A 25,986-nucleotide genomic window follows, 5' to 3' on the forward strand; every position below is an offset into this window, starting at 1 on the left:
CACTGAATAAAAATCAATAGAGGACCTATCTCAGCTATTTCGAGAGTTAGGCTGGCTAATGGCTGCTGGCTGGGCTGAGCCTCAGAGAGAGTTAGCCATGTACACAGGAACTCCGCCCCTCTCAGTAGTATAGAACATAATATTTCAGTCAAAAGATATTCGAAATTGGTAACTACCTACCACCATATTTTTTACTTATCTTGTACATAGTGCAATGGTCTAGCTAGAATCAAGCTAAATAATGTTTCAATGATGAGGTTGTCACTGGCAAGCAAGACACGTTTAACAAAAAAAAAACCACATTAACTTCAACTGCGACACCTGACATTTGACATCTTTATTTACAATTTTAATTGTTTACCTTGATTTTACTAGGAATTCCTTACTTTATTTACCAATGTTAACCCTAACCCTGTGAGCGATGCCTCGCGTGGACAATGAAGCGGGCGACAGCGCGCGGGGTAGCGGGGCGCGGGTGGGCGGGGCAGGGCTCGCGCGGCACGTGGTGGGCGCGGCCGGGGAGCACCTGCACTACCACAGCGACTCGGAGACCGCGCCCAAGCACAAGCCACGCTACATCAACCCAGCCATCTGCGTCGAAACACTAGAAGCCTCGCAATCCGTCACCTCACTCACAGACTCCTCCTCCTTCGAAGAAATAACTCCTCACCCACACAGCGGCTGCAGCAGCTCAACTCCGTTCTTAACCGGTCGAGTGTCTAACGCCTCGTCTGCCAGCTCGAGACGGAAGTCGTGTTTCTTGCCCACGGAGCTGAACTTGCGTGATGACGAGGAGACACCCCGGTACCACGAGACGGCGGATCAGAATACGTTTCGTTTGTCTGTCTCTTCGCTAACGACCACCGCTTCAGCCAATGAGGAGAGAGAACTCAATGAGCGGAAGAAAGAGGAAAATTTCAAGGCCTGGCTTGCAAGGAAGGAGCAGGAGGTTAGTCAGCCACTACATCTAGCCCTAGATAATCTAGCTCAGGATGGGGGTTCGAGCCTGAAGAATGCCATAAGTACCTAACCTACAGTGTGTTGTTATACCTACCTACCTATGTAACTACCAAAAATCAGACAATCCCTCCTTGATCATACTAAAGAACATAAACACATTTCCGTACCTATAACGACAGGGCTAGACAGTAGACAGCAAGATTCCGTCCGCCATTTTCAGATATAAGTACCTACCTAGATTACTTCCCGTACCTTCACGCCTTTACCTACAACCATTTGAAACCCTCCACCAATCTCCCAGAAGGCCGAGCGGGCGCGCCTAGAGAAGCTCCGTCACAAGGCCGTCCCGGGGCCCAGCGCGGCGCAGCGCGAGGAGTCGTACCGGCGCTGGCTGCAGCGCAAGCACGCGCAGGCCGAGCAGCGCCGCGCTGAGGAGATGCGGCGGTGTCGGTGAGTTAGAGATGACTTACTAGTTGTCTATTAGTTGTTATTAGAGATTTGTTCTCAGGTCTTGGATGTGCCCGTAAAATGGCAATAGGCCCGCCCCCTATTACATTGGGACTAACATAACATTCTGGCGAAAAGTGGGTGCAGCAATGCACCTCTACCTACCCCGCAAGGGAGTACATTAGTACAAGGCGTGTGTGTGTGTGTTATTAGTGAGATATCTACGTCCACCTTTATTGCTGTTGTCAGGCTCCTCAGCTTCTGCGTCTTCTAAGGAGCGCCAATACCATCCGATCTATCAAGAGGTTCCCGAGTAACTAATGACCTATCTGCGAAGGCCCCTCTCGGGTTTTCCGTATAGGTTAGACTATCCTTGGAATAATAGATTAGTATCCTCCTCTCAGATATCGATCCATTACATAGAGGACCGAGACAGGACCTCGTACATCCAGAGTATTCCAGAGATTTCGCGGGAGTGCGCGGCAAAAATACCTACACGGCTTGTCTTGGACGGAATTATATTTTCAAATTTTCGATGAGTACAAGAAGAGTAGGAGGTATAATAATAGCCTTGGATGGCACGTGACTTTAAAGTCTTATTGTATCTGTGTGCAGGGAAATAGAGAGACAGAAGCTGGAGCAGCTGAAGCGCGAGCGAGAGAAGGAGGAGAAGCTCACGGAGTGGGTCAAGAAGAAAGAAGAGGAGATGAAAGGTACCTAACACCACTACAACAGGTTCCTATGTAGGTAACAGTGGTATGGATACTATGCTCATTGATCACTTGATCAGCCAGCCAGCCAGCATTGCAAAAACTGAAATGTTTCAAAGTATTGCTGACTATTTTCTCAGCGGACCACTTATGCCTCGTATTTGATACATCTGCAACAAATATGTACGACTACGTACCGACCCTTCTACATTTATCTGTCTCCATCAGCAATGAAGACAAAAGAGGAGCGCCGGGCAGCCCGTCTCGCCATCGAGGAGGAGCGACGGCGAGTGCAGGGCGAGCGCGCCTACCGCGAGTGGCTGCGGACCAGCAGGCACAAGCCGCTGCCCGTGCCGCTCAACCAGGGGGAACTCAGTGAGTACATCTAGTACCTAGCCATGAGGAGGAGTGGCTGCGGACCAGCAGGCACAAGCCGCTGCCCGTGCCGCTCAACCAGGGGGAACTCAGTGAGTACATCTAGTACCTAGCCATGAGGAGGAGTGGCTGCGGACCAGCAGGCACAAGCCGCTGCCCGTGCCGCTCAACCAGGGGGAACTCAGTGAGTACATCTAGTACCTAGCCATGAGGAGGAGTGGCTGCGGACCAGCAGGCACAAGCCGCTGCCCGTGCCGCTCAACCAGGGGGAACTCAGTGAGTACATCTAGTACCTAGCCATGAGGAGGAGTGGCTGCGGACCAGCAGGCACAAGCCGCTGCCCGTGCCGCTCAACCAGGGGGAACTCAGTGAGTACATCTAGTACCTAGCCATGAGGAGTGGCTGCGGACCAGCAGGCACAAGCCGCTGCCCGTGCCGCTCAACCAGGGGGAACTCGGTGAGTACATCTAGTACCTAGCCATGAGGAGGAGTGGCTGCGGACCAGCAGGCACAAGCCGCTGCCCGTGCCGCTCAACCAGGGGGAACTCAGTGAGTACATCTAGTACCTAGCCATGAGGAGGATTGGCTGCGGACCAGCAGGCACAAGCCGCTGCCCGTGCCGCTCAACCAGGGGGAACTCAGTGAGTACATCTAGTACGGTCAGGTGCAGAGAAACCTGACCCCCATCTCATAGTAACAATGCTTCTGAGGGGGGTCAGGTTTCTCTGCCCCTTACTGTACCTAGCCATGAAGGCTAATCCGCGGCCGCGGTTTACAAACTCTAGTTCGGTTGTAGTGTTTTATTTATCTAGATATTAGCGGCAGTGGTCCAGTCCAGTAGGTATATAATCTTAATTTCCTTCTCGTAAGTTTTACATCAAAGGAGAGCTTACTGTCAAGTAAGTAATGATTTGTGAGTTTGTAAGCGATTTTAAAATACCGAGATGTTAACGCCGTTTTATTATACTGTCAGGTATCTTCTATAAAAGCATTGGGTTATATGGATGGTGTTTGATTGCTTTCAGGCATGCGAGGGTCGATATCACAGATGTACATAAATCCCGTGCCTTGGCAGTCACCGATATGAACCTGACCTTTCGATCATACGAGGAAAATTGAACCTTCGGGTTTCATGAACAAGTGCCTTTATCGAATTGCTTTCTGAATTGTTGGAAACAATGTCTTATTAGGTGACACCTAATTTCATCACTATATTAGTATTTTTATAGTGTCTAGTTTGGTGAAAGTATTTAGAGTAGTTTTCGATTTTTAGATGTCCTTAGTTAATGGTTTTTTCACGAGTTTAAAATAATACGAAATTTTATACGTACAATTGTGTTTTATTATAATATACATAGGTACTCTAATGTAGAAATTTCGAAATGTTTTACAAACAGGGTCCCCTACAGTACAAATATTATGTGAGTAAGTTAAAAATAGAAAAATATTTCTGAATACGTTCACTTCAAATACTTATTATCACATTCGGCACACAATCTACTTGTTTATTAGATCTTAAATGTATATAATTACTTTTTTAATTGAACAGTGATCTAATTTTAATGATAATTAATGAAAGTGCATAAAAAGCCTTCAAAATACAAAACTATTCAGTAGTCTTGGCCTCTAATCGTAACCAGATAGTCGAAACTATTTGCAAACCAAACCTCTAAACCTACATGATTTATCTCTTGTTGGCATTAAATATAGGTATTCTACAAACAATACCGACATGTGTGCCTTGATACTGCATCTACTACAATCGTAACTTCGTACTATCGATCTAGTCTATCTACGAAAAAATCTCATCAAACTCACCATCACGAATACTATCTATCGGTTTTCGAAATGAAAAGTTATGTAGTTACTTACAATAATTATAACAATCTTTCCTAAACCCCTAAGCAACCCAAATCACGTGTTACAGATACCTTTAGATGTGATGTTATGACCTATTTATGAAATAAGTTGATACCAAAAGGCCATATTATGTCGCCACATCCGAATAAAAGTGTAATCCAACCATATTGAAGCAATAGCTTTAGGTTTGATACCGCATTTCCGACGGGTGCGGTTGGCTAGCCAAACTCATTCTATGATCTCCCGAAAAGCACTCTTCAGTACACTTCCTCCTCTTCCTTCAGCCGTAGTATGTCAGATTTGTTCATGAAGTAATACGAAGGTTGCCGGCCCTTGAGGTCTTTGAGCACTCGCTTGGATCCCGCCTTGATTAGCACCCTGCTCAATGACTCTATCTTGTCTACTCCCATTGCGTAGTGCAGAGGCGTCCGCTCTAACTGGAAAAGGCAACATTTTATGATTAGAGAGATAGATAGATTTATTCGTACAACAAAAACAATAATAAAATTCATTTGTGTAGTAACAAAAAAGCGGTCTGATCACTTAAAGCGATCTCTGACAGACAACCTTTTGATGCGATTTTCGACTAGAGCATTAATGGCATCTTCTTCACTAATAAATAACTAGTATATTTCAGCACATGCTTCGAAATCTTCCAAAATTCTGTTGCTCTACCGCTCTGACGTGCTGCTCTTCCATAACCTACTCTCCTTCCTCAACGAGCTCAACTCACGTTGTCCCCAATCCGGAGCAGTTCCGGGAACTGCTGTGCCAGGTAGTTGACGATCTCCTCGTTCTGCGCCAGCACAGCCACATGCAGGGCGGTGCGACCGAAGGAGTTCTTGCTGCGAGCGAGCGTGCGGCCTCCTTGGGCGGAGACCATCTGCTGGACCGTTGACAGGTCGTCGCGCCGGATGGCGCCGTGGAGGGATTCGCGGGAGTCCTGGGGGAAATGGAGGATTTATTTAGGACAGGAATAGATATAGAGGTACTTTTTATTTGTACGCCAAGATAAACAACGAATTTTGATAACAGCTAAATAGCGTACAAAATGCGGTCCTATCGTTTATCCTATCCTATCAAAACAATTTCATGAGACAACCTTCAGCTGCGCATAAAAAACTCGTAGAAAACAAATGAAGCGCGATCTTTGAACCTACACTAGGTGCTTCAGGCATGACTGTAAAGCCAGATGGGCTGTGATGGAGGTATTATTTAAATTAGTTTATTCTTCGCCTGTATGAAAACCTACTTCAAAAGCGGGTATGGAGGCGAGCAGGCTGGCCATGTCGGCGTCGGCGCGCTGCGCGACCACCTCGGCGACGGCGGCGCCCTCGGCGTCCACCACGTCCAGGATGTGGTCGTAGCCCTCGAGGAACAGCTCCATGATCTTCTCCGTGTTTCCTGATGAGAAATAAGGATTTGAATAGCTGTGAAGTTTTGAGGTTTCCTATGCTGAAAACATTTCTTTTCCCAATTTTTCAACCTTGGAAGGTGCGTTAAATCATAGACTAGAATATTATAACTGGCGTTAAATATTAGGGGGTCGCTTTCTTCTGCGTTTACAGAACCTTGGACCAGTTCAACTCTTTTTGAAAAAAGGTCTTAAGCTAGCTGTACAGATTAACAGATTAATTAACTAGATCTAATTAGCATCGTCAACTGAGTGGTTAAACCAGTTACCGTAAGTTGTAAATTGCCCACCTCTCGCCGCAAGATGCATGATCCAGCGGTCTATCTCCGCGGTATTCTCCGGCACATTAGCCTGCAGCGACACGTCTCGCGCCGTCCGGTACAACTCGTCTCTGTAGCCGAGGTTGATGTCCGACTCTTGCAGCAGCTCGAATAGGGCGTTCTTGGTGTGCGTCCGCGCCGCTGCGAAGTGCAGCATCGACTGGCCGTGCTCGTCCTAGAAGAGACAGCAGGTGTTGAAAAACATGTATTGTGGCAATTGTTATCAAGCTGTCTGACGCTCTTTGAAACTGTTGAAATGATAGGAGTGAAACTAGGGAATGGAAGGAATGCATTTATAACGCAAGTAGAAGGTTTTTAGGTAATGCTGAAGAATTTCAAGATAAGAGAGGCGAAAGATATGCAACTATGCATCCTTTGGGTTAATAGCGTCTCAAAAGACTCCATACCCTATTGGCACTGCTGAAGGCAACCTCAGGTGCGTCAGCGTTGTGCTCAGGTTGTGGCTCGACGGTGATGACGTCGATGGGCGCGGGGGCCAGCGTGGCTGTGCGCGTGCGGGCCGCGGGCTCCGGCGGCGCGGGCGGCGGCTGCTCGTTGTCCACCTCGGCCGACACGTCCATCATCAGCACGTTGGACTCCTGGACAATGGGGTAGAAAAGGTCATGGATAAGGATTTGAAAATGGAATGAGAAGTTATGAATAGACGGAGAGGATCTAGCTGCTGCTAACTAACCAAGGTCATTGTATGATAAAACCCTGACCTTATGAGTTGAATAAAATAAAATCAAAGTGAAAGTAGTAAGTAAAGATCATCTCACCTCCGTACCTAATCGCGGCTTTTCTTGTTCAGGAAAATTGTGCAGGAAACTCGCGAGAAACGCAACAGGGTCTTTCGGTTTAACGTTCGCCACTTCGGTTAGACCTTTGATCAAAGGATCCCCGAGAGCTGTAAACACAGTGTCCATATAAACATTGTCTTTTTCACTGACTCTATTCATTTCGAAACACTATCGAGCTTACACTGGGCTAGATATCTGCCTTCGTCCGTTTTGAAGATGGGAATGTCCATACGGCCGTTGGCAGCGTGCTCGGTTCCTGAAAGGCATCAATTATTTAGACACGCGGCCTTGAGGTGAAGGGCGATGGCGGGGTCATGCAGGGGTGCGGGGTGCGGTGGTCACATATGTTTGTTCACATAATGGTGCGGCCACTGGGCCAGTAGGCGGATCGTTTATTACGGCTGGTAGTAGGCGGACAGAACTCTGAACAACTGTGGGCCTTTCAGAACACGCCAGTCATAATTGATATGACCTACTACTATTGATCGGACACCGCGAACCGTTACTTATTGTTCTGTCACGTTGGTTTGAGAAATCGATTGTTTATTATTAGCTGTTAGTGTACAATTTATTGTTGTAGGTACTTGCTACAGAAATGGTAACTTCGGCATTAAATTATAACTGATTAATGCTAGGTGCTCTTACACAAATCGGAATAACAAAGAACTTTAATTATGTAGATAGAGAATTATTTACCATCAACTAGAAACACTTAAAAATTCATAGTTAACTAGATTAGGTTTGAAAAACAAATATCAAGGCTGGATTACACAACCTCTGAAATTTTTGATGTTGGTTTCCAAACTTTAGCACACAGAAAAAATACACGCATATCTAATGTTGGAAAGACAGTAAGTGAGCGTGCTGAATTGAGTATGTGGAAGCTTATAATTTTGAGGGTGCTAAAGCGTGGACGGATCACACGAGGCACACGGACGACACGGCAACCCACGCGTGCGGAAAATGCGATACTTCTGTACTGACCTAGGGGCTTTCCGAAATTTCTGCAACTAGATTGAGAGTAGTCCACCCATATCTGAATCTTTCAGCACCTCCAAACAATCTTTCCAACATTTGATTACGTAAATAGTTATTGTGCTAGATATAAACAAGAATATAATATAAAAGGAAGTATCTTCTAATTCGTATGGTACAACTTCTAGAATTAAAATATAGTTTACTTATTTATTGCTTGTTCTGCCAGGACTTTCTAAATCTACAATACTACTTCTCTTTCTTTTAAATATGTTCGAAAGCATTGTCGCTATGTGGGCCGAGTTGGAGGACAGTGTGAGATCCCTCTCGAGATGCAGCAGATTGGAAACGGCTGTGGAGAAATCATTGAAGCAGTTCGATTCAGTGACGCTGAGGCACTGATAATTGCTGACTCTGGCGATGTCAGCACTCAAAGTTTCTCGGTACTGAAGACCTCGCATGGCGCAGAGATGTTTCATGTTGTCTGCATCCTTGGATAGACCCGGGAAATTTATTATTAGATTGAAATGAATACCAGCACCAAGGTAATTTGGTCTGCTGGATAAATGCCCCAAGTACTCGTCCCAGATAAAAGACAAATGCTTATGAAGATAACTCATAATGTTTGCTAGTCGACTGAATGGGAGTCCTATTTCTCCAGGGGTTTCTTGTGGAGTGGAGGTTAGCACTCTGAGATGATCATGAACATTGATCCATACAGCTAGGGTTTTGTCGTCGCTTACAAACACTCCACGTCCATATGGCCAGTACCTGCCGTGCAAACGAAGAGAATCATCAATTTCCTCTTTCTCACATAGTGCCACTAGCAAACCCGCCGATGCTAGAAAAGCACATATTTCTGATGGTTTTTCTAAAACCTCATTTAATGTATAGTAATTGCCTCCTTTCAGTTCTGGTTCTGGTTCTGAATCTGGATTAGTTAGCTGACTGATTTTAGTGAATTCATCTTGCATTAAGACATTCGTTATAATTCTTTCAATATCTTCAAGCTGGCCAATAGTTAAATTTAATGGTAATTCGTAGCCACTGATATTTCTCATACATTCCATCGACCCGGATAAAACAAAATCATCATTTCGATCGATATTTAATTCAATCAAAGGATCTGTTGACGTGGAAGAGGTTAAAGGTCTCTCAAAATTCGACTGTGGATGCGGCAGCAACTCACAGTGTACATTCATATTGTGGAGATCTTTTATGAGTGGTATTAGAAATTCATGAAATACGGAATATACATAATAGTCAGGAGCAGTTATTCCTCCTGGAAAATCTTCTTCGACAGTTTGTATAATGTTTCGGTTCTCTGGTAGCTTTTTGACTGCAGGCCAGATAACGTCAAAGAGGTCGTGATCGAGTCTAGTAATTCTGTATTTAATTAGATCAAATGTTGGCCTTTTAAGGAACCTCCCTAGAAACAGAGGAGGAGTTGCTCTGTTGGATGATGCGGATAAGGGAGTTCTGGACGGTCGAGCTGAAGAGAGGAGGCGGTAGCAGCGTTCCAACGTATCCAAAGCTTCAGGTATGTCCAAAAATCGCCGAGAAGAAACACGATCCTCAGGAACTAAACAAATTCAAGATGAGTAAACATTTGATAACAATTTGTAAGTTACTAAATAACATGTAACACAATAATCCCCTAATCATGTTGGTACTCGCATTGCTATACTATTATTAATTACAACCAACCTTTATCCGATAGCATGTCTTGTACTGTTTCCTCACTTATTCCAAAATCTGATACAAGTGAATCGAACGGTAGTAAACTCGGATCGTTATGATAATCTTCAGCAGATCGTCCATTCTGCAAGACAATAAAGTCAATTTAATGAACAGTGATTAAGTAGCTTTAAAGATATTATGAGTTTACAACATGTTCATATGCTTACATCGTCTAAATCCTTCGAATTGGCACCAAGTTGTTGCAACAACATATAATAATGTCCATTATCTGGTAACACTGCTGCATAATGTAGAGCACTACGTCCTTCAAAATCAACAGCTGACAGTGTTTCAGGGAACCTTAAAAAGTTGCAACCATTAATTTTGATATGAAATCAAATGTAAATCTGATGGTGATCTCTGTATTCAGCTATACTTTACCTTCCTCCTAGGTACTTCATGATGTTAGTTTTTCCGAACACGGTGGCTACATGAAGAGGAGTAGCACCATTGGGAGAGGCAGAATCTCTCGCTATTGCAAATTTTCGTCGGTCCAAAGCCGCTTGTAGATCTCTAATGTTTCCTTCCCGTGCTGCTATATGCACTTTGTTAATCTTTTTCTAAAGAACAGCAGAAACATACACAATTTACTAATTTTTATATCATTATTAGTATTTGTAATTAAAGTTACATGTTACTATTGTTATACTGTATTAAAGTATTACTTACCATATACGTTGGCACGTTATTTAGAAATGCTTGTAATTCGAGATTTCTTGACTGTCTTCCCACTAATCTTAGCCCTTCACCATTCAGCACTAGTGCAGCCAACATTTCCATATTTGCACTATTTATCAGTTCTGTCACCTCAGGGTCAATCTCATTATCCTGTAAAAGTAATACGGTGTGTTATAATAAAATTAATCTTATAATAAAATTAGTCGGACTAAAATAAATCTGTTGAGTATTTTACATTCTAGAAAAGGTGACAGGCTTTCGCATTCTATTCTTCAACGTTTGACAAAAACTAAGAAGCACGCAAATCAATTTATGATGGTGGTGTTTTAAAGTGTATGTGAATACACGGTGCTACAATGATGCTTCTATTCTAAGAGGAACACCACAATCAACTTATTAATTTACTGTATTACCTTTATTAGTAGGTCGTATTTCATGCTTGATTCTGTTAGAATGAATACTTACGACAACGAGCACTTCCCCCTCTATGGACTCCTCTCTCTCATTCACACTAGCGTCTTGCGAGTCCATTTCAGCTTCAGCACTTACAATACCTTCTATTAGATTTTCTTGTATATTACGGCCGTTGGTCTCGTTTCCTTAATTGGCAAAATAATCAAAAATGTTGAGCTTGTTGGGGACCCCAAAAAATGATTTTAATATGTAGGTATGTAATTATGTTTTTATTGTGTCACGTTTAGTGCCAGAAAGGATCACAGTGTTACCTCTCTTGGCACTGGCTGTGTCCGATGCTTCCGCTGTACTTCTTAGATTAGAGTCGCTATATTCTGAAGATGTATCTCCCTGTACTTGCACGTCATCATCATCTTCCTTGCTATTACCTTCGTTCACAACTGTGTCTGGATCCTCCTCTGGTTCAGTTACATTTTTTCCGTCTTTATTTTCTTCTTTCATATCTTCGTTGTTTTCAGTTTCATCAATTGATCCATTTTCTTTCACCTCATCACCATCATCGGTGGCTTCTTCCTGAGGGATACCTTCTTGGCCATCTTCAATTTCGTTTCCTTCAGTCTCATTAATTTTATTTACATTTTCTTCACCATGATTAGTTTCTTCATCGTGATCTTTATTTTCATCTTCATTATTATTGGTTTGGGTTTCATCAACATCGTCACCATTATTATCATTGACTTCATCTTGGTCCACATCTTCTGTTTCAGTACCTTCTTCTGTTGGTTTATCAGCCTCATCATCAACCTTGGACTCAATATCATTATTTTCAATATTTTCGGCTTCTTTATCCTCTTTTTCGTTCTCCGTTTCAGTAGCATCAGCTTCTTGAACATTATTTTCCTGAATATCATCCACGGCTGATACTTCACCATTTTCTTCCACTGGTTCACTATTTTCAGGAGGTGCCACATCATTAGTTTCAGTTTGGTTGGTTTCTTCGTCTATGTCTGGTTCCTAAAACGCATACAAAGTAAGTTTCATGCAAATGTTTAAAAAAGCTTTGCAACACAATCAACACATTCCACTTATAATAACCATGCTTTGCCTCACCTTAGTGTGTGAAACATCTTCTTGTGATTTTTTAAAGTCATCTAGTTCAGGCAAACCTTTGATGAGTTCGTGCGTGCTACTATTTTTCATACCACCCATGCGAGTCTCCCTAGTGCTTTCAGATATAGTGTTGTTGGTAGAAGATCCATTCTCATGAGATGCTTTCGGTTTCCTCCTGGACTTTTTATGTAATTCTGTAATGACTTCGGCGTCTAGGAGCTTCCAATCCCATGAAGGTGGGTAGGAGCTAGACGCCGTGCGTGGAGCATCAGGGATGGTCTTCAAAAGATGCTTATCTATTTCCTGTTGCTTATTTAGATAGTATGCTGGTGTTTTGTTTTTCTAAAACAAAACAGAATATTAACTCCTATCTAGGAATATCTCGGTAGGCGTTGTTTTGTAGGTCTTGAAGAGATTTTGTCCTATATATAAATTAAAATTACACGCGTGCACAGCAAGGAAACATAAATCTCCAATGCACTTAACTCACTATTTCATGGCATACATTACACAACACAAATCTAAATAGGTATACCTACTGTCTGATGAAGTTCAAAATATCTGTAAAAGATTGCTTAATCGATAAGAGAAGAGTTTTATTTTACTGGTGTTTAATTAAGAGTTATCTATTCTATCCATACGTGTAAGAAAAACCACCAAGTCCAAAACGCAACTCACATTATCGACAACAGTTTCATCGGCGCCCAACCCGACCAGGGTATTATAGGTGTGCTGGTCATCGCGGACCGCGGCGGCGTAGTGCAGCGGCGTGCGGCCCTCGTCGTCAGTGTCGTTGATGCCTTGAGGGTACCGGTCCGTCAGGTACTTGAGGATCGCCACGTGACCCAGACCCGCCGCCTGGTAACCGGAAGAAACACATAAAGGATACTCATTGGAGACTTTAGGAGGTTATTGATACAGGCTCTCAGCATAAAAGATACTCTACTTTTGCTGATACCAACACATGTTTTTGGACTAAAAATCTACTGATGATACCTTGTGTGTGGTTACTAGGTACTATGGTAGTTGTACTTGAACATCAGAAAATGCAGCAGCAAACTTATATACCTATATAGATGATACGAGTAGGTCGGCAATGCGGCTACATCAACGCCGCACTTGGTCATATTGTACCAGGGCATCAGAAAGTTACAAAAGTGTTCTCTGACCTTATGCATGACAGTCATGTGGTTGACGTCGCGACTGGACAGCGCCTGCGGCGGCACCGGGTCCCCTGCATGCTTCATGAGCTCCTCCAGCTTGTTGTGCACCACCGCCGAGTGGATCTCACGGATCGTGTTCTGTAGGTGAAGAAGGGGTTTTTATTTGTTTTGACTTAGTACGTTTTCTTACTTACAGTTTTTACTATTTTTAGTGAACCGTTAGTTGATAGTTATAATTTTTTACGTGATAAATTTCTTACAACTGATATAAGTATTCCGATAACGAGAAAAGCTTGGCAAATAAGTTTAGAAAACTGAAATGATACTGGGGTAGGTCGGTAGTAGCGTGACAAATACATATTGGAGGATACTTGCCAACCACCAATAGCTCCAGTATCGCTGTTTGCTGTAGTATTTTTTGCATACTACATAGTTTTAGGATGTATTTGCGGTTCTTTAGGGTGGGGTTTCCTTATAAATAATTGTTCTTTACATTTACAAAAGTAAGAGCTCGCTTTTAGGTAGTTGATCTCCGAGCTGTCGAGCATCTACGAAACGCAGCATCGCTACAAAAAATCGCCTATGGCGAGGCTTTTCTAACTCCTCTCTTAAGTAACTGAAACCATCAAAACAAACCATGATATACGGCACGGCCTCCAGGAACTTCCTGACGGTGGGCTGGTTGGACACCTCGGTGAGCAGGCGGCCGCCGTGGCCCTCCCACACGGCTCGCTGCAGCCGCGCCATGTCGCACTCATGGCACCAGATGCGGATGTTGTGGCGCTTGATCACCAGCCCTGGGGGGACACGAGTGTGAAGGTGCGGAGTTACTTATACAGGATGTTGCAAAAAGGGTCCAGGGAGGTGACTCAGGGGGACGTTCTAAACAAGTTTTGCTCTGCATGTTTTGAAAATACACAAAACAAATATTCTTTTTCCATATTTTGTTGGTCACGTGACTTTTTACTGCAGAAAGAAATCCTACACAGGATTGTTTATCTGACTTATGTATTTTCAACAAAATAAGTTTACTAGTTTTGGCGAAAGTTAAACCAACATAAGTACCAAATACATAAAATTTAAAATTTAGTACGTTATAATGGGGACACAAATACATCACTGTTTCAGCATTAACTTTCACTATGTGTTCTTGCATTCAGCATCGAAGGTGAATCGATTTGCCAAGTTCAAGGCAATCGAATGATACGATTCCCGGTGCAACGTGCAGTTAAACACAGAACGATTGGTCATAGATCATAACTTCACACCCTTCAGTATCTAGGAAGGGGTTGCGAAGGTTCATTTAGTAAATGAGTAATGGCGAGGCTCGACGATGTTACTGCGTAGTTCGTGGTAATTAATGATGCATGGGAACAACGCACGTGTCATATCAAGGATATTTGCAGCATAATAATATTATTATGATAAAACAAGTCATTAGGAGTGTGCAAAAGAAGCCGAAGGACGTAATACCTGTCCCTTATATAATTTTAATATGTCTAGCGCAGCCTAGGCAGTCAGCGACTAATGCTAATGTAACTGGCAAATCTTTTCACCACGGTCACAAACCCTAGTGTTGCTCTCGTCACTGACACGCCAAGAAAAAGATGGGATGTGGCCTTGTTGCAGCACAAAATATTTCCAATTTCCGTGGGTTTTGCAGTACATAGTAAGTTGAATACCTATGTAGGTCCATAATAATGGTGCCAACTATCAACAACATTCGATCGATGAGACTCGAGCACGTGTCCATACCAATCGAAGTGGCTGTCACTGATGTCCTCGATTCAAAGGTCATGCTGAGGATACTGCATGGAACCGGGTCGTCGCTGGGGTCAACACAACGTGGCGGGAGCTGGGTGGTGGGCGTGATTGATCCACCATGGAAGCGACACTGATTTAATTATGTATATTATTCTAAATAAGGTTATGCGTCAGGTTGACGATTCGAAATTTATCGAAATTTATCTGACTGAATTTATTAAGGGTAAGTCATACTCATTCCAACATGACTTACCCTTAATAAATTCAGTCAGATGAATTTCCTTCAAACAATTTTACATCGAGGTCGTTTTGTACTAAAATAGCAATAACTTTTTTGTTAATTGAAACAATAGCAACGTTTACCATTTTGAAACTGCATTAAATGAGCAATCTTTTCAAATAAGATGCCAGGTTTGTGTGGTACATTTTTTTTACATTATGAAGAGTCAAAGTTGTTTATAAAAAAATACGATTACCTTTTATGACTTTGAAAACCGTGTTTTTTTTAAACATACATCATTATTCGATATTTATTTTGACTGCGATCAATAGCAGGGCTATACAGAGTGATGCAACACCAAACAAATTCTAACAATATGGATTTTTCTACCGGCGGCAACCAAAAAACTGATCCAAGGTGTCGATTTTCAGCAAATTTATAAAAGTGTCAATATCTCGAAAATTATCGAGTTTTTACTAAGGTCATATTGTGATATTCTGGCCTCTCATGAGCTGACCTATCAGCCCTTTAAGGGATGACGTTGACTTTTGGGACACCCTGTATATGTGTTGGAGATGCCAAATATTATAAAATGGATTGCCGGAATCCTGTATTTGGGTGAGGAAAGCCGAGGACATAGATTTGTATCGCTCCTCAAAAGAGGCCTAGCTCCAACAATAGATGATTTTTGGCTGATGATGATGACAATAAACACTGATTGTTATTATCATTTCATAAGGTGTTATAAATAAATGCCAAGTGCAGAAATCAGATTATATTAATCCAAAATAAGTAAAGAAGTGTACACAGGGACATTGTCAAGGCCTCCATTTATTATTTAGTTCTTCAGTGAAACTCAGACAAGCTCTTTTAATTTTTTAAGTCTCGGATCGATAAAGTGTTATAAATTATACGTAGGTCATCCTATTTATGTATCTGTGCCTAAATACTAGCCATTTACTTGCAGTACAGGACATCCCAAAGCTTGAATAGTAAAAAAGTCATCCTGAACCACTTCATGTTTTTTTATTTTATTATTGTTAAGGAAACATACAGAGCAGATGGATGCATTAAAGTTAAAATATATAAATTATACTTTGTATGTTCTTACACCTTTTGGAGTTTTGGAGATTCATGTGAAAAAAAAATCACTCCCCAAAGTTTATTTTTATAAGTAATTTTCAAAAGACATAAATATTGTCTAGAATGACCACTTGAGTCATGCCGACTCAATCGACTCATGCAGCCCTATCAGATAACAATACCCTTTTCCTAACACTCTGTATACTATCTAATGATGGTTACATCCATGTAAATGTAGGTTTTACGGACATACGAGTAGATAGCCATTGTAATTGGGCTGACTAAGTTATCGATTTTATTATTGTTAGACGTTCCTATAGATTGTAATTATGTATAGTGGTTCGACACGATGTAACCTCATTTCAATATTGGGGAGTCATGTAAGCCTTATTTTTATTACTGCTATGCTGATGCGATCGTAGCAGATCGTATCAATTCATTACACATGGATATTATTTAGGTAGAACCTATCAGAATATTATTATGTGCATCCAAATAAATTACAAAGTCTAAATAATTATAAAAGTAGCAAACATATTTAATTATTCTAAATCTTTATTATATTATTTTTACTTACCTATCTCATAAAACAATGCGGGGTGGTATCGCGAGGTCATTTATGAAATAGAGTTGAAATTCATACATTTTAAATCAGAAAATCGTTGTCAAAATAAATTCACGGTTGGGGACGTAGGTCACGTAGGAACGTAGGAAATTACGCCGAAATGGTGAGTAAATGCAATATTACCTATTGTAATAATCGGGTGCGTTCGAAGTAGGTATTTCTATTTCGACTGAAGTCAAAACAGAGCAACAAGTTAGCGTGCAGATACTTGCCTCAGATTAGCATAAAATAATTCTTACACAACACCACCGAAATGCCAATCTGTACCTACAAAGTATTTCAACCCCTGTTAGGCACTTAAGTGCCTTAGATTGCTGATACACTTTTATTTTTGGATTTTATTGTTATTTCTACATTAATGTAGTTGCAATTAGGAACACAAGAAATTATTGTTGGTGTTTTGTAAGCTTTTGTATTATGTAGAGAGGTATAAAAATGAATAAATTGTTTAGTAGATTGTCGTGTAATAATACCGTAGAACCAACATTTTGAATAATTCATCTTTCCAAGTGTCTAGTTAAATCTATTTTTAAATACTATTAGGTACCTAAGTACATTATAAAAAAACATCGATAGATAGGTATATTTCTAAACTCTATACCAGCTATAACTTAATGTAAGTATGTACCCTAAGTAACGAATATAAATATAACTACAAAATATATCTAGAGATCCGTAATAAAAACAACTTACTTTCCTGATTATTATCCATTATTGATTCAACCACAACGCGTGACCTACTCTAATGAACGTCCGAGCACTAATGCCGCAGGCAGATACACAGTGAAACACACGAATACATTAAGTACCTATATCGAATATTGAAGAAGCCTAAAATAAAAGCCCGACAAATCAGCTGATATAATTGCCTCTAATGACATGTGATGGAAGGTTTTGTTTTGTCTGGCCGCTGGTCGGGCGCGGCACTAGATATTAGAGTCGTGTGAACTGCTATATTATTCATGAACACGCGACATTAGGGCCGCCGCACCTCTCAAGCCTTTAGCACGCTAATGACATCACCCTTATACAATAATAAAGTGGATTGGACCTGAAAGGCTAGACTGGGTGGGTAAGTCAGTAGCTGAAATGAGCCAAATTAAAAACATAGGTTACTTACATTCTATTTGATGAAATCATCACACCAACAAAATAATATAAATAGCTACTTTAGTTTAGTCGTTGTAATTTTGTTATTTGTGTAGTCGTTGCAAAAAATATACTATACTTAAGTAACCCTTCATTGGAAGAGCACTAGCACATCCCTGTTAACTATTTTAATATTTTGTTAGGGCCATTATGTAGCTTAAAATTATGGAAAACTGTATAAGTTTAAAGTTTATTATATGTATTTAGTTGACTGAGAAAGAAAAGTAATTATAAGTTTGATGATGGTAATTGTCCCTAATTCACTGTAATAACTTTTAATCTAAGTTTAGACTTAACTTCTTCTACGATTAAGATGTAGGTTATGATTGGTAGGTTCAGTGAAAAGGCTATAGTGCATATACTATTGTAGGTATATAAAATATGTTGATACCTTTCTACTTACTAAGATAGTAATTCCTATCTCTAAAACATTTGAGTGGGAGTTGAAATAATAATATATCGTCAGATATCGTGACTACAGTCATTAGTTTTTTCGTAAAGAGTCCTCAAACAAATTAGTAATCACCCGTTCGCTGAATATACTTTGAAAACTAAATCAATTATTTCAGATGTATCAGCGAGGGTTAATAAGGAAACGTCGTGTCGCAGACCCGTATGTTTTTATCTAAATTGGATATCTAAACTACACCGGCCAGCAAAAAAAATATACACATTTAAATAAGTAAGTAAGTACCTATACATATTTTTACTAAACTATGTACGAGTACATGGATGTGGGGTTATTGTAATGTAACCCAAAAGACTCAACTCGGTATTTTTTACTGTTTTGATTAATTTCCATGCATTTGGAAAATGGTACTTTTGTTGCCCTGCACATGAATTCAGACCCATATAAAAATGCTTTCATTATATTAGACGTTATCATCCAATATAAATGGAAATTAGGGTTTGATGTATCGGCAGATAATTTATTATTGTAAGTAACTTTCGTTTCTGACTGACACTGGCTTTAAATTAGTAGGTAATACAGTCAATCAATACACAGTAAAATTCTATTGGCAGAAATTGTTTGAAATGTACAACATTTAGGTAAGTGTATCATTCATATAAAAGTAATGCCAACGTTTCTTATGCTACTTTAAGAACCTGCACTATATAACAAATAAACAATATTTACAACTGAGCGATTTTATTACTCGTTCCGGACCGCCAATTAATAAATAAAATAGAGTGCTTTTAACAGGTAGATTCATTTGTATTACAAAGAAGAGATTTTTTATATTCAGTTCATTCACACACAGTAAAAAAAATGGTTTTGAAATTAAGCCCGCTGTTGAAGCAATTTCAAACCCATAAAAAGTGCATAATATTATCTGTCATAAAACTTTTTAACCTAACTAAAAAAAAAGTTGACTAACCTTTATAGGGCCTGTGGTTGTCGCGCGCCATGTCGCTTACGGTGGGTAGCGGCGGGCGAGTGCGCGCCCGGCCCGGGGGCGCCCCCGCCGCGTCCCGCGCGCCCCGCGCCGCCCCCGCGCCCGCCAGCGCCGCCGCCGCCGCCGTCTCGTGCCGCTCCCAGCACGCGTAGTGGAGAGGTGTGCGGCCTAGCTGCGGAGTTGTTGGGTTGATCTTTAAGTCTTCTGTGCTGCATTTAAAGTACTTAAGGCTGTTCCAGTCCTTGCTGATGTACTTATGAAATGATAGACAATTAACCTGTGATTCAGCTTTATAACGATGGTAGAGAACGGCAGCATTTGAAGCGTTAGCGTTTGCGTTTAGCGTTAATGGTTGCTACGACTGCTACGACGCTCGATGCTACGAGATTCGTAGCATTGCTACGCTGCTACGAAATCTTTCGTAGCAAAATTAAAATTAATTTATTTCTTGGAAAATGGACAGCATACTTAGTAGGCACATATTGTTACTTATCAAATGGTTAGGTACATAATGTTACATATCAAATCAACATTCGTTAGGATATGGCACTGAAAGAAGAAGAATCAAATGCATACTACATAGCACAGTAACCTTGTCACAAATAATAATTTGTACGTATGTTTATAAACAGTTTTTTTATTGATAGCTGATTATTTACCGAATCCCTTTGATGCACTAGTTGCGGGTAGTTGTGTACGAGCCACTCGACGATGTCTTGGTGGTCGTAGTACACCGCTTTGTGCAGTAAGCCCACCCCGGCCTCGTCGCGGCACGCCACCAGCTTGCGTTTGTTGTACTCTGAGTCGAGTTGTTCCTGAAATATTAAGCAATAGTATCTAACTGTGGTAGATGGGCAGGCCAAAAACTATAAATAAATAGGTAAAGGTTCTTTCTTTAAATCCTAAATTGTTAAGATGAAACAATTTAATTTACCTATACTCTTCTATTCTATTCTATTCTCATAGGGGGTGAAGTTCCTGTACGTGGCTCTCTCGAGTGGAACCTATGTACATATCCCCTTGATTTCAGCTCAGCCAGCCTAGCTCCCGAGTAACCTATACTTTTTTGTAAGAGTAAATCAAAATATGTATTATGATATTATTATAGAGGATTCGTTATTCAATCCGTATTTATTTACTAAGATATAAATTGCCACTCAGGGTATTCATCTAGAATCTACAAGTGCAGCTGTTTCCTTCCAATATTTTATTAACCGGCACCGTAGCTAAGGACGTAGTGAAGCTGCTTACGAAGCTGAGGGCCGCGGGTTCGAATCCCGCCCAGGGCAAACATTTGTGTGATGAACATTTGTATCATATTAAATATGTACCTATCAATCTATGTATTTGTATAGATATATCAGCTGTCCGACACCCATAACACAGGTTCTACCAAGCTTTGGGTCGGATGGCCGTGTGTGAGATGTCCCCACATATTTATTTATTTATTTTATTTATTTAACCTTTAACTAGTGCACTGTAGAGATAAATCCCAACCCACTTACGGTACATTTAGTGCAATGCTCATGTATTGTGATGATGATGACGAGTTTACCATGAGTACCTGCAGCTCGGGCAGCGCGCCCCGCTCCACAGCAGCGTGCAGCGCGGCGCCGCGCGCCCCCAGCGGCGGGGGCGGGTCAGTTAGCGCCCCCTCGCCCAGTCGCCGCCCCCGGTACCCCCGCAGTGGCCGCAAGGTCCCTTCACCCACCACTGGGACGATGAAAAGAAAATAAATGCCTGGTCCCATCACTGGGATAAGCAAAGGAAAATTATATCAAACCAATCTATAAATGGAGAGTAAATGAAGTAGTAGCCCTACGTGAGATATGAATGTAGGCTCGTTATCGTTAGTGGTAAACTTTTCATCAAAACTCAAACTCAAATTTTTTTATTCATCGTAAAAATATAAAATTTTCTGATGAACGTCAATTTTTACAAACTACTCTCCGTTCGGATAAGGGGAGCTCTTTCTGTCTAAGGAGAAGAACGGAGGCAAGAAACTCCTGAGCCATCTTTTCAAAAAAAGACTTAATACTAGTTAGTATACAATACTTATAAGCTTAATAATAATTATTATAATAATATGAGCAGAGCTAACTATTTATCACAGCCATGCATTAACGTCCTCTAAGTAATCATCAATTTTATAATAAGCTTTTTTACAGAGTTTCTCTTTAATGTAACACTTAAACTTATTCTCTGGCATTTGAGTAACTTCTGTTGTTCATTGACTATGTAATATAGTATGTGTACGAAATCCTGCATTTTTATCATTGTTTATAGCCATTTCTGCAAGACTTCACCACAGTAACACCTAGTCTACTTAGAACATGAAAGGGCTGGTTTTACTTGACCTTAGGTTGAGCACGTAACGGAGCTATTTACTGGTCCCCAGTAATTGTTGAGTTTGCTGATAACCCGCTGCCCACCGGCATTGCACCACACATCACGCAAACCTGCTTGGTGCATTTTTTTTCGTAGTGACCTTTACCCATTTTATATTTACTTGGAGTAGTAATTAAGATTAGAAATTGCGAAACCTATATAAAATTCAAAATGAAAACCTTTTAATAGGATTTTTTTTTTGTTGACGAATGAAATGAAAGATTGTCCAAAATTACCACTGAAAGATGTATTTTCTCTCTTCATTTCTTTCAGAGAACTCTAAATCCTTTCCAGTGGGGTGATTTTACAGAGATTGCTTTAGTCTCTACTAGTTTTACGTCCAACTATAAAGTATAGACTGTAGGTAAGTAGATAAAAGTAAGTAGATAGAAAAATGATATCGGTTGGGATATGAAAAGTGCTAGAGATTTTCTTAAGGATTCCATCAGAAGATTACGAATTACGATGCTATAATGAAACTAAATATATTATAATGTCACCTACATACATCTGTCCAAAGGATGTCCGTTGCAGCAGTAAATTAACTGAATAAAAGATGCCTGCAGTTTAAGCGTCAATTCACACGTACCACAACCACACCACGTCGCAGCGACAAAATGTGGTCAAGCTGTGGTTACGTGTGAATTGTGTGACAGCGGCTTTTTGCAGTTGCGTTGTGGCAGCGACAAAATGTCGATGTGGTTGCGTTGTCGCTGTCATTGCGATGTGGTAACCACGTCGTCGTGTGCAGTTAATACGGAAAACAGGTTGCCGCGGTGCCGCCGCCGCGTGGCGGCGTTGCCGTTGCGATGTGGTTGCGTTGTGGTTGCGATGTGGTTGCGATGTGGTCGTATTACACAGGTGGTCGATAACAACGGCAAAATGTGGCACGTGTGAATTGGATTATTCATTGTCAATACAAAATATACGCCCGACCACATCGCGTGGTTGTGGTGTGGTTGTGGCTGTGGTGTGGTTGTGGTACGTCTGAATTGACCCTTAACCTCGTAAAATTTAAAAGGGTGGCTGGTATGTCGCTTGGCTTGATGGTGAATTTTATAGCCCTGCGTGACCACTGGCTATGCGACTAGATAAAATAACTTTGATATGAACCGGGCGCCTCACTCATCAACTCATAATAGTCATAATTACAGAAATATTAATATATTTTTAATGATGTAATACTTATATTTCGGAATATGCAAAAATGGTGTATAACCGTTTAAGAAAAGGTATAAGATCGAAGAAGAAGATTTTGGTTTGAAAGTATGAGTAGGCATACTTAAGTATATAGTAGAGATAAAAAAAAATATTATTGCTAGAAATCTTGTCTTATCAGTTTCATTTCATAGTACAAATGTTTTTTTTTTGTTAATTAAATTACAGGAATCTAGATAGAGTATTGAACAAAAAAGGCTAATGCACTGCCGACAATCCATTAAACGTTACACATACCATCACGAAGCGTCCTGATGACTAATTGCAGTTCAGTGGGTTGTCGGCGGAGGTGAACAACCGATCGGCCGTCGAACCTTCCGGAATATTCTGAATGCCCGACTTATTTAATTACTTGTCAATATACCCGGCTTTAGAGCCGGACCAAAAAGTGGGTATAGGTTGCACGTATCTACTTGCAGTTCAGTTCCTACTTATCGAGACCATCAAAAAGTTTGCAAATTTTACCAGCGTTATACCTATATTACATGGTGAGGTGAGGATTTATCTAAAGATCAAGATTATTATTATTACATAAGTATTATGAAAATTTCATGTATCTGTTTAGAGGTGTGTCTAGGCCCTAGACTCTAGGGAGATAATAATATGGAGATTTTTACACTGGTAAAATGTGTCTATGAACACAATAAAAATGTTAGGTACTTTTCCATGTATGGTCACTGAAGTAGGTAATTTAACGGAGAGTACATATCTTTTTGTACGAGCTGTAATACCTACTTGTAAATGAATGCGGGTAATACCTATTTCAAAATTAACAACAATTAATACTTAAGTGTATCTACAACGACTACTACGTTGATATAACCCACATGATCTACATAAAGAAGTCCATAAAGTTCCATAAAATATCGCAGCATGCGGAAAAACTTATGTAATTGGTCATGAAACACTTTCATAATCTGCACAAAGGTATTGTAATGCTAAAGAGTCCCGTTCTTTAGCGACACGCTAAGGTCATTTTTATTTTGCCAGTTAGATTAGTAAGTTTTCTTATGAATAATTCTAATATTAATAGGAGCTTGCATTGTTTTTCTTTTGAATACCTACAATATGAATCGGATTGCTTAACTAATTAGGTTTCTTTATGATAAAAACTGAAAAAGCTGAATTAATTAAGTTTATATAGGGTAGAATGTTATTAGTGATCTTCCTGTTGGAATGTGAATGTACCCGAAATACTCGAGAAATTTTCATTATGAGACCAATATTTAAATTACGAAAAATCATCAATCATGTCGGTATGATCCGTACGAACTGTCCACGGCAAGTGGCAAGTGTAAGTAGACTGATTCTATCCTGTATTTATAAATGTCTAGGTGTAGACACCGACACAGACATCTAGGATGCAGGTAAAAATGCACTATTTATTCACGAAAGCCAGCAGTATACCCGGAACGTGTCTGCAATTCGGGGAGTGTTTGCTCCGCACACAGGCAGGCGCTGGCGTGACGGCCGGTAGGAGTCGGCAGGACTGCACGTCAACTAGCATGAACTGCTGGTACATTCGCTAACATTTAACATTTTAAGCCAAGTGTTTAAAAATTCAAAAGAAATAACATACTTTCTACTTACAAAACAACAGCTATCTACGTATCACAAAGCAAATACATAGTAGAGCTGTTGTTAGCAACGTAGCCGTGACGTAGCCAAGTTCGACCTGTCGTCACACGTTCTGTAGTTCAGTTACTCCACGCTTTGGGTGCTGACATCAGTGCGTGACAGGTCCCAAGCTTGAGCGGTACGATTGAGTCTTGAAATGATTTTATTTTACGTGTTTCTCGATCAAAATGAAGTTGTTTCATTGTTGGATGTAAGAGCTACAGTGATGATAAAAGACTTGTGGACGAAAGCAAAGTATATTTTCACGCGTAGTAATATTTTAAATTATATTTTATTTTACTTCTAGAACATTCTAAATTGCTGGAAGCACCATCTAGTGTCAAATAGAAATACTAGACAGGGACGAACTCAGGCCGGATAAAAAATAAATAAAGGGCGTCATGTTTATTTATGAATTAAAGACGTAGTTATTTTTAGATTTCCTGACACTGCATTGAAGCAGCAATGAATTAAACTAATCCACAGGCTGAGTCCCACAAAATACAGCAAAGTATGTTCTCTACATTTTAATGCGGAGGACATACCTACTAAACACGAAAAAAAGGTTTGAAAAAAATAAGAGAAGGCGCTTACCCTAACATTCGATCACAAGAAAAGCTAACTTAAATTAATTACTAAAACAATCGATGTTGACAAAAAGGCGGAAGGAATCTCGCTAACTAAACAATGAGGCACAACAATGGCGGCGACATGAGAGTGTGTGGGTGCGTCGTGATTATCAGCCATAAATGAGGATTGGCTCCATTCACTAAATGCACATATCCAAGAACAGACACCTTTATTTAATCATATCACACACCTCTCCAAAGCAATTATAGAGAAATATATAAATATTAGATTCAGGCATATTGCTACTTCCAAACACAACAGAGTCACAAAGCGACAGCATTTTAATAAGACTGTTCTTTTTACAGGTGATTAATATTATAGATAGATAGATAGATATACCTGATTTTAATCACCTGAATATCCGAAATGAAAACGATTCCGTGCTTTGGAGGGCACGTTGAGCTGTCGATCCCGATCGTCATCTGGTGTTTTGGTCCGTACCTACTCACATACGGTATTACTCGATCGAGCTAAACTGTCGAGTATAATATAACCTGAATGACTTTCGTCCACCCATTCAGCTTTGATTTATCGAGTGGGGCGCGTCGTTTAGTATTCACATACTTACACATATTTCGAGCAGCTTCGAGTAGGTTAGACGAAAATTACTTTCATTTAATTCCATCGAGCCGGCTCGGCGCGAGCCTTCGAGCTGTTTTTTGAGCTGAGTTTTGCGGTCCATACGTAGATTTTTACTTTACTTCGAGTAAAACTATTGAGTAATAACGATAGTGAGTTGAGTACTGTCCATTTAATTAACAGTAAGTGTTAATATATAAATAATAAAAAAGTTAACTGTTAAGTAGGTAACTATTTAATAAACATATTCAATTATTTTTTCATGTTTCCCTTTCCTCATACTGTATTTAATTCTGACCATTTAGCCCCCCAATTTTATATTATGTCTTAGTCCGTCCCTGTCTACCAGT

At 40.6% G+C, this 25,986-nt stretch overlaps 2 protein-coding genes across 5 annotated transcripts; one reads left to right on the forward strand and one right to left on the reverse strand.

The window, feature by feature from the left end:
• Nucleotides 1–311: 311 nt before the first annotated feature.
• LOC105393369 (coiled-coil domain-containing protein 34) lies at nt 312–3,822 on the forward strand. The gene is made up of 5 exons (XM_038114944.2): nt 312–949; nt 1,262–1,410; nt 2,023–2,120; nt 2,346–2,492; nt 3,518–3,822. The coding sequence occupies exons 1-5, from the start codon at nt 422–424 to the stop codon at nt 3,577–3,579; spliced, it is 984 nt and encodes a 327-aa protein (XP_037970872.1). The 5' UTR covers nt 312–421; the 3' UTR covers nt 3,580–3,822.
• LOC105393377 lies at nt 3,812–20,911 on the reverse strand. 4 transcript variants are annotated; one of them, XM_048622343.1, is made up of 20 exons: nt 20,760–20,866; nt 19,864–20,019; nt 19,187–19,376; nt 13,603–13,763; nt 12,973–13,104; nt 12,482–12,661; nt 11,804–12,145; nt 11,005–11,707; nt 10,745–10,878; nt 10,271–10,429; nt 9,983–10,161; nt 9,769–9,901; nt 9,569–9,683; nt 7,068–7,142; nt 6,866–6,993; nt 6,494–6,685; nt 6,057–6,261; nt 5,605–5,756; nt 5,086–5,295; nt 3,812–4,789 (listed from the first exon to the last, which is right to left on the reverse strand). In XM_048622343.1, exons 1-20 carry the CDS (start codon nt 20,760–20,762, stop codon nt 4,610–4,612), a joined length of 3,729 nt encoding a protein of 1,242 aa, XP_048478300.1. In that variant the 5' UTR covers nt 20,763–20,866; the 3' UTR covers nt 3,812–4,609. The 4 variants fall into 4 exon arrangements, with proteins under 4 accessions (XP_048478300.1, XP_048478302.1, XP_048478299.1 ...); XM_048622345.1 differs by lacking the exons at nt 3,812–4,789; nt 5,086–5,295; nt 5,605–5,756; ... (2 more) ...; nt 6,866–6,993; nt 7,068–7,142 and adding an exon at nt 7,876–9,443 and having other exon boundaries at nt 20,760–20,911; XM_048622342.1 differs by lacking the exons at nt 3,812–4,789; nt 5,086–5,295; nt 5,605–5,756; ... (2 more) ...; nt 6,866–6,993; nt 7,068–7,142 and adding an exon at nt 7,876–9,443 and having other exon boundaries at nt 11,122–11,707.
• Between the last annotated feature and the right edge of the window lie 5,075 nt (nt 20,912–25,986).

The sequence above is a fragment of the Plutella xylostella genome, chromosome 8 (genome assembly GCF_932276165.1).
Source record: "Plutella xylostella chromosome 8, ilPluXylo3.1, whole genome shotgun sequence".
In the NCBI taxonomy this organism is placed as follows: domain Eukaryota; kingdom Metazoa; phylum Arthropoda; class Insecta; order Lepidoptera; family Plutellidae; genus Plutella; species Plutella xylostella.

Excerpts from the sequence above, each read along its gene's own strand:
- LOC105393369 (XM_038114944.2), top strand. The coding sequence starts at position 422 with ATGCCTCGCGTGGACAATGAAGCGGGCGACAGCGCGCGGGGTAGCGGG. Across the intron at positions 950-1,261 it reads TTGCAAGGAAGGAGCAGGAG|AAGGCCGAGCGGGCGCGCCT; the intron begins GTTAGTCAGCCA and ends CCAATCTCCCAG. Across the intron at positions 2,121-2,345 it reads GAAAGAAGAGGAGATGAAAG|CAATGAAGACAAAAGAGGAG; the intron begins GTACCTAACACC and ends TGTCTCCATCAG.
- LOC105393377 (XM_048622345.1), bottom strand. Across the intron at positions 19,377-19,863 it reads TAGTGCATCAAAGGGATTCG|CTAGGCCGCACACCTCTCCA; the intron begins GTAAATAATCAG and ends ACAACTCCGCAG. Across the intron at positions 10,430-10,744 it reads AGGGGGAAGTGCTCGTTGTC|GATAATGAGATTGACCCTGA; the intron begins GTAAGTATTCAT and ends TTACTTTTACAG.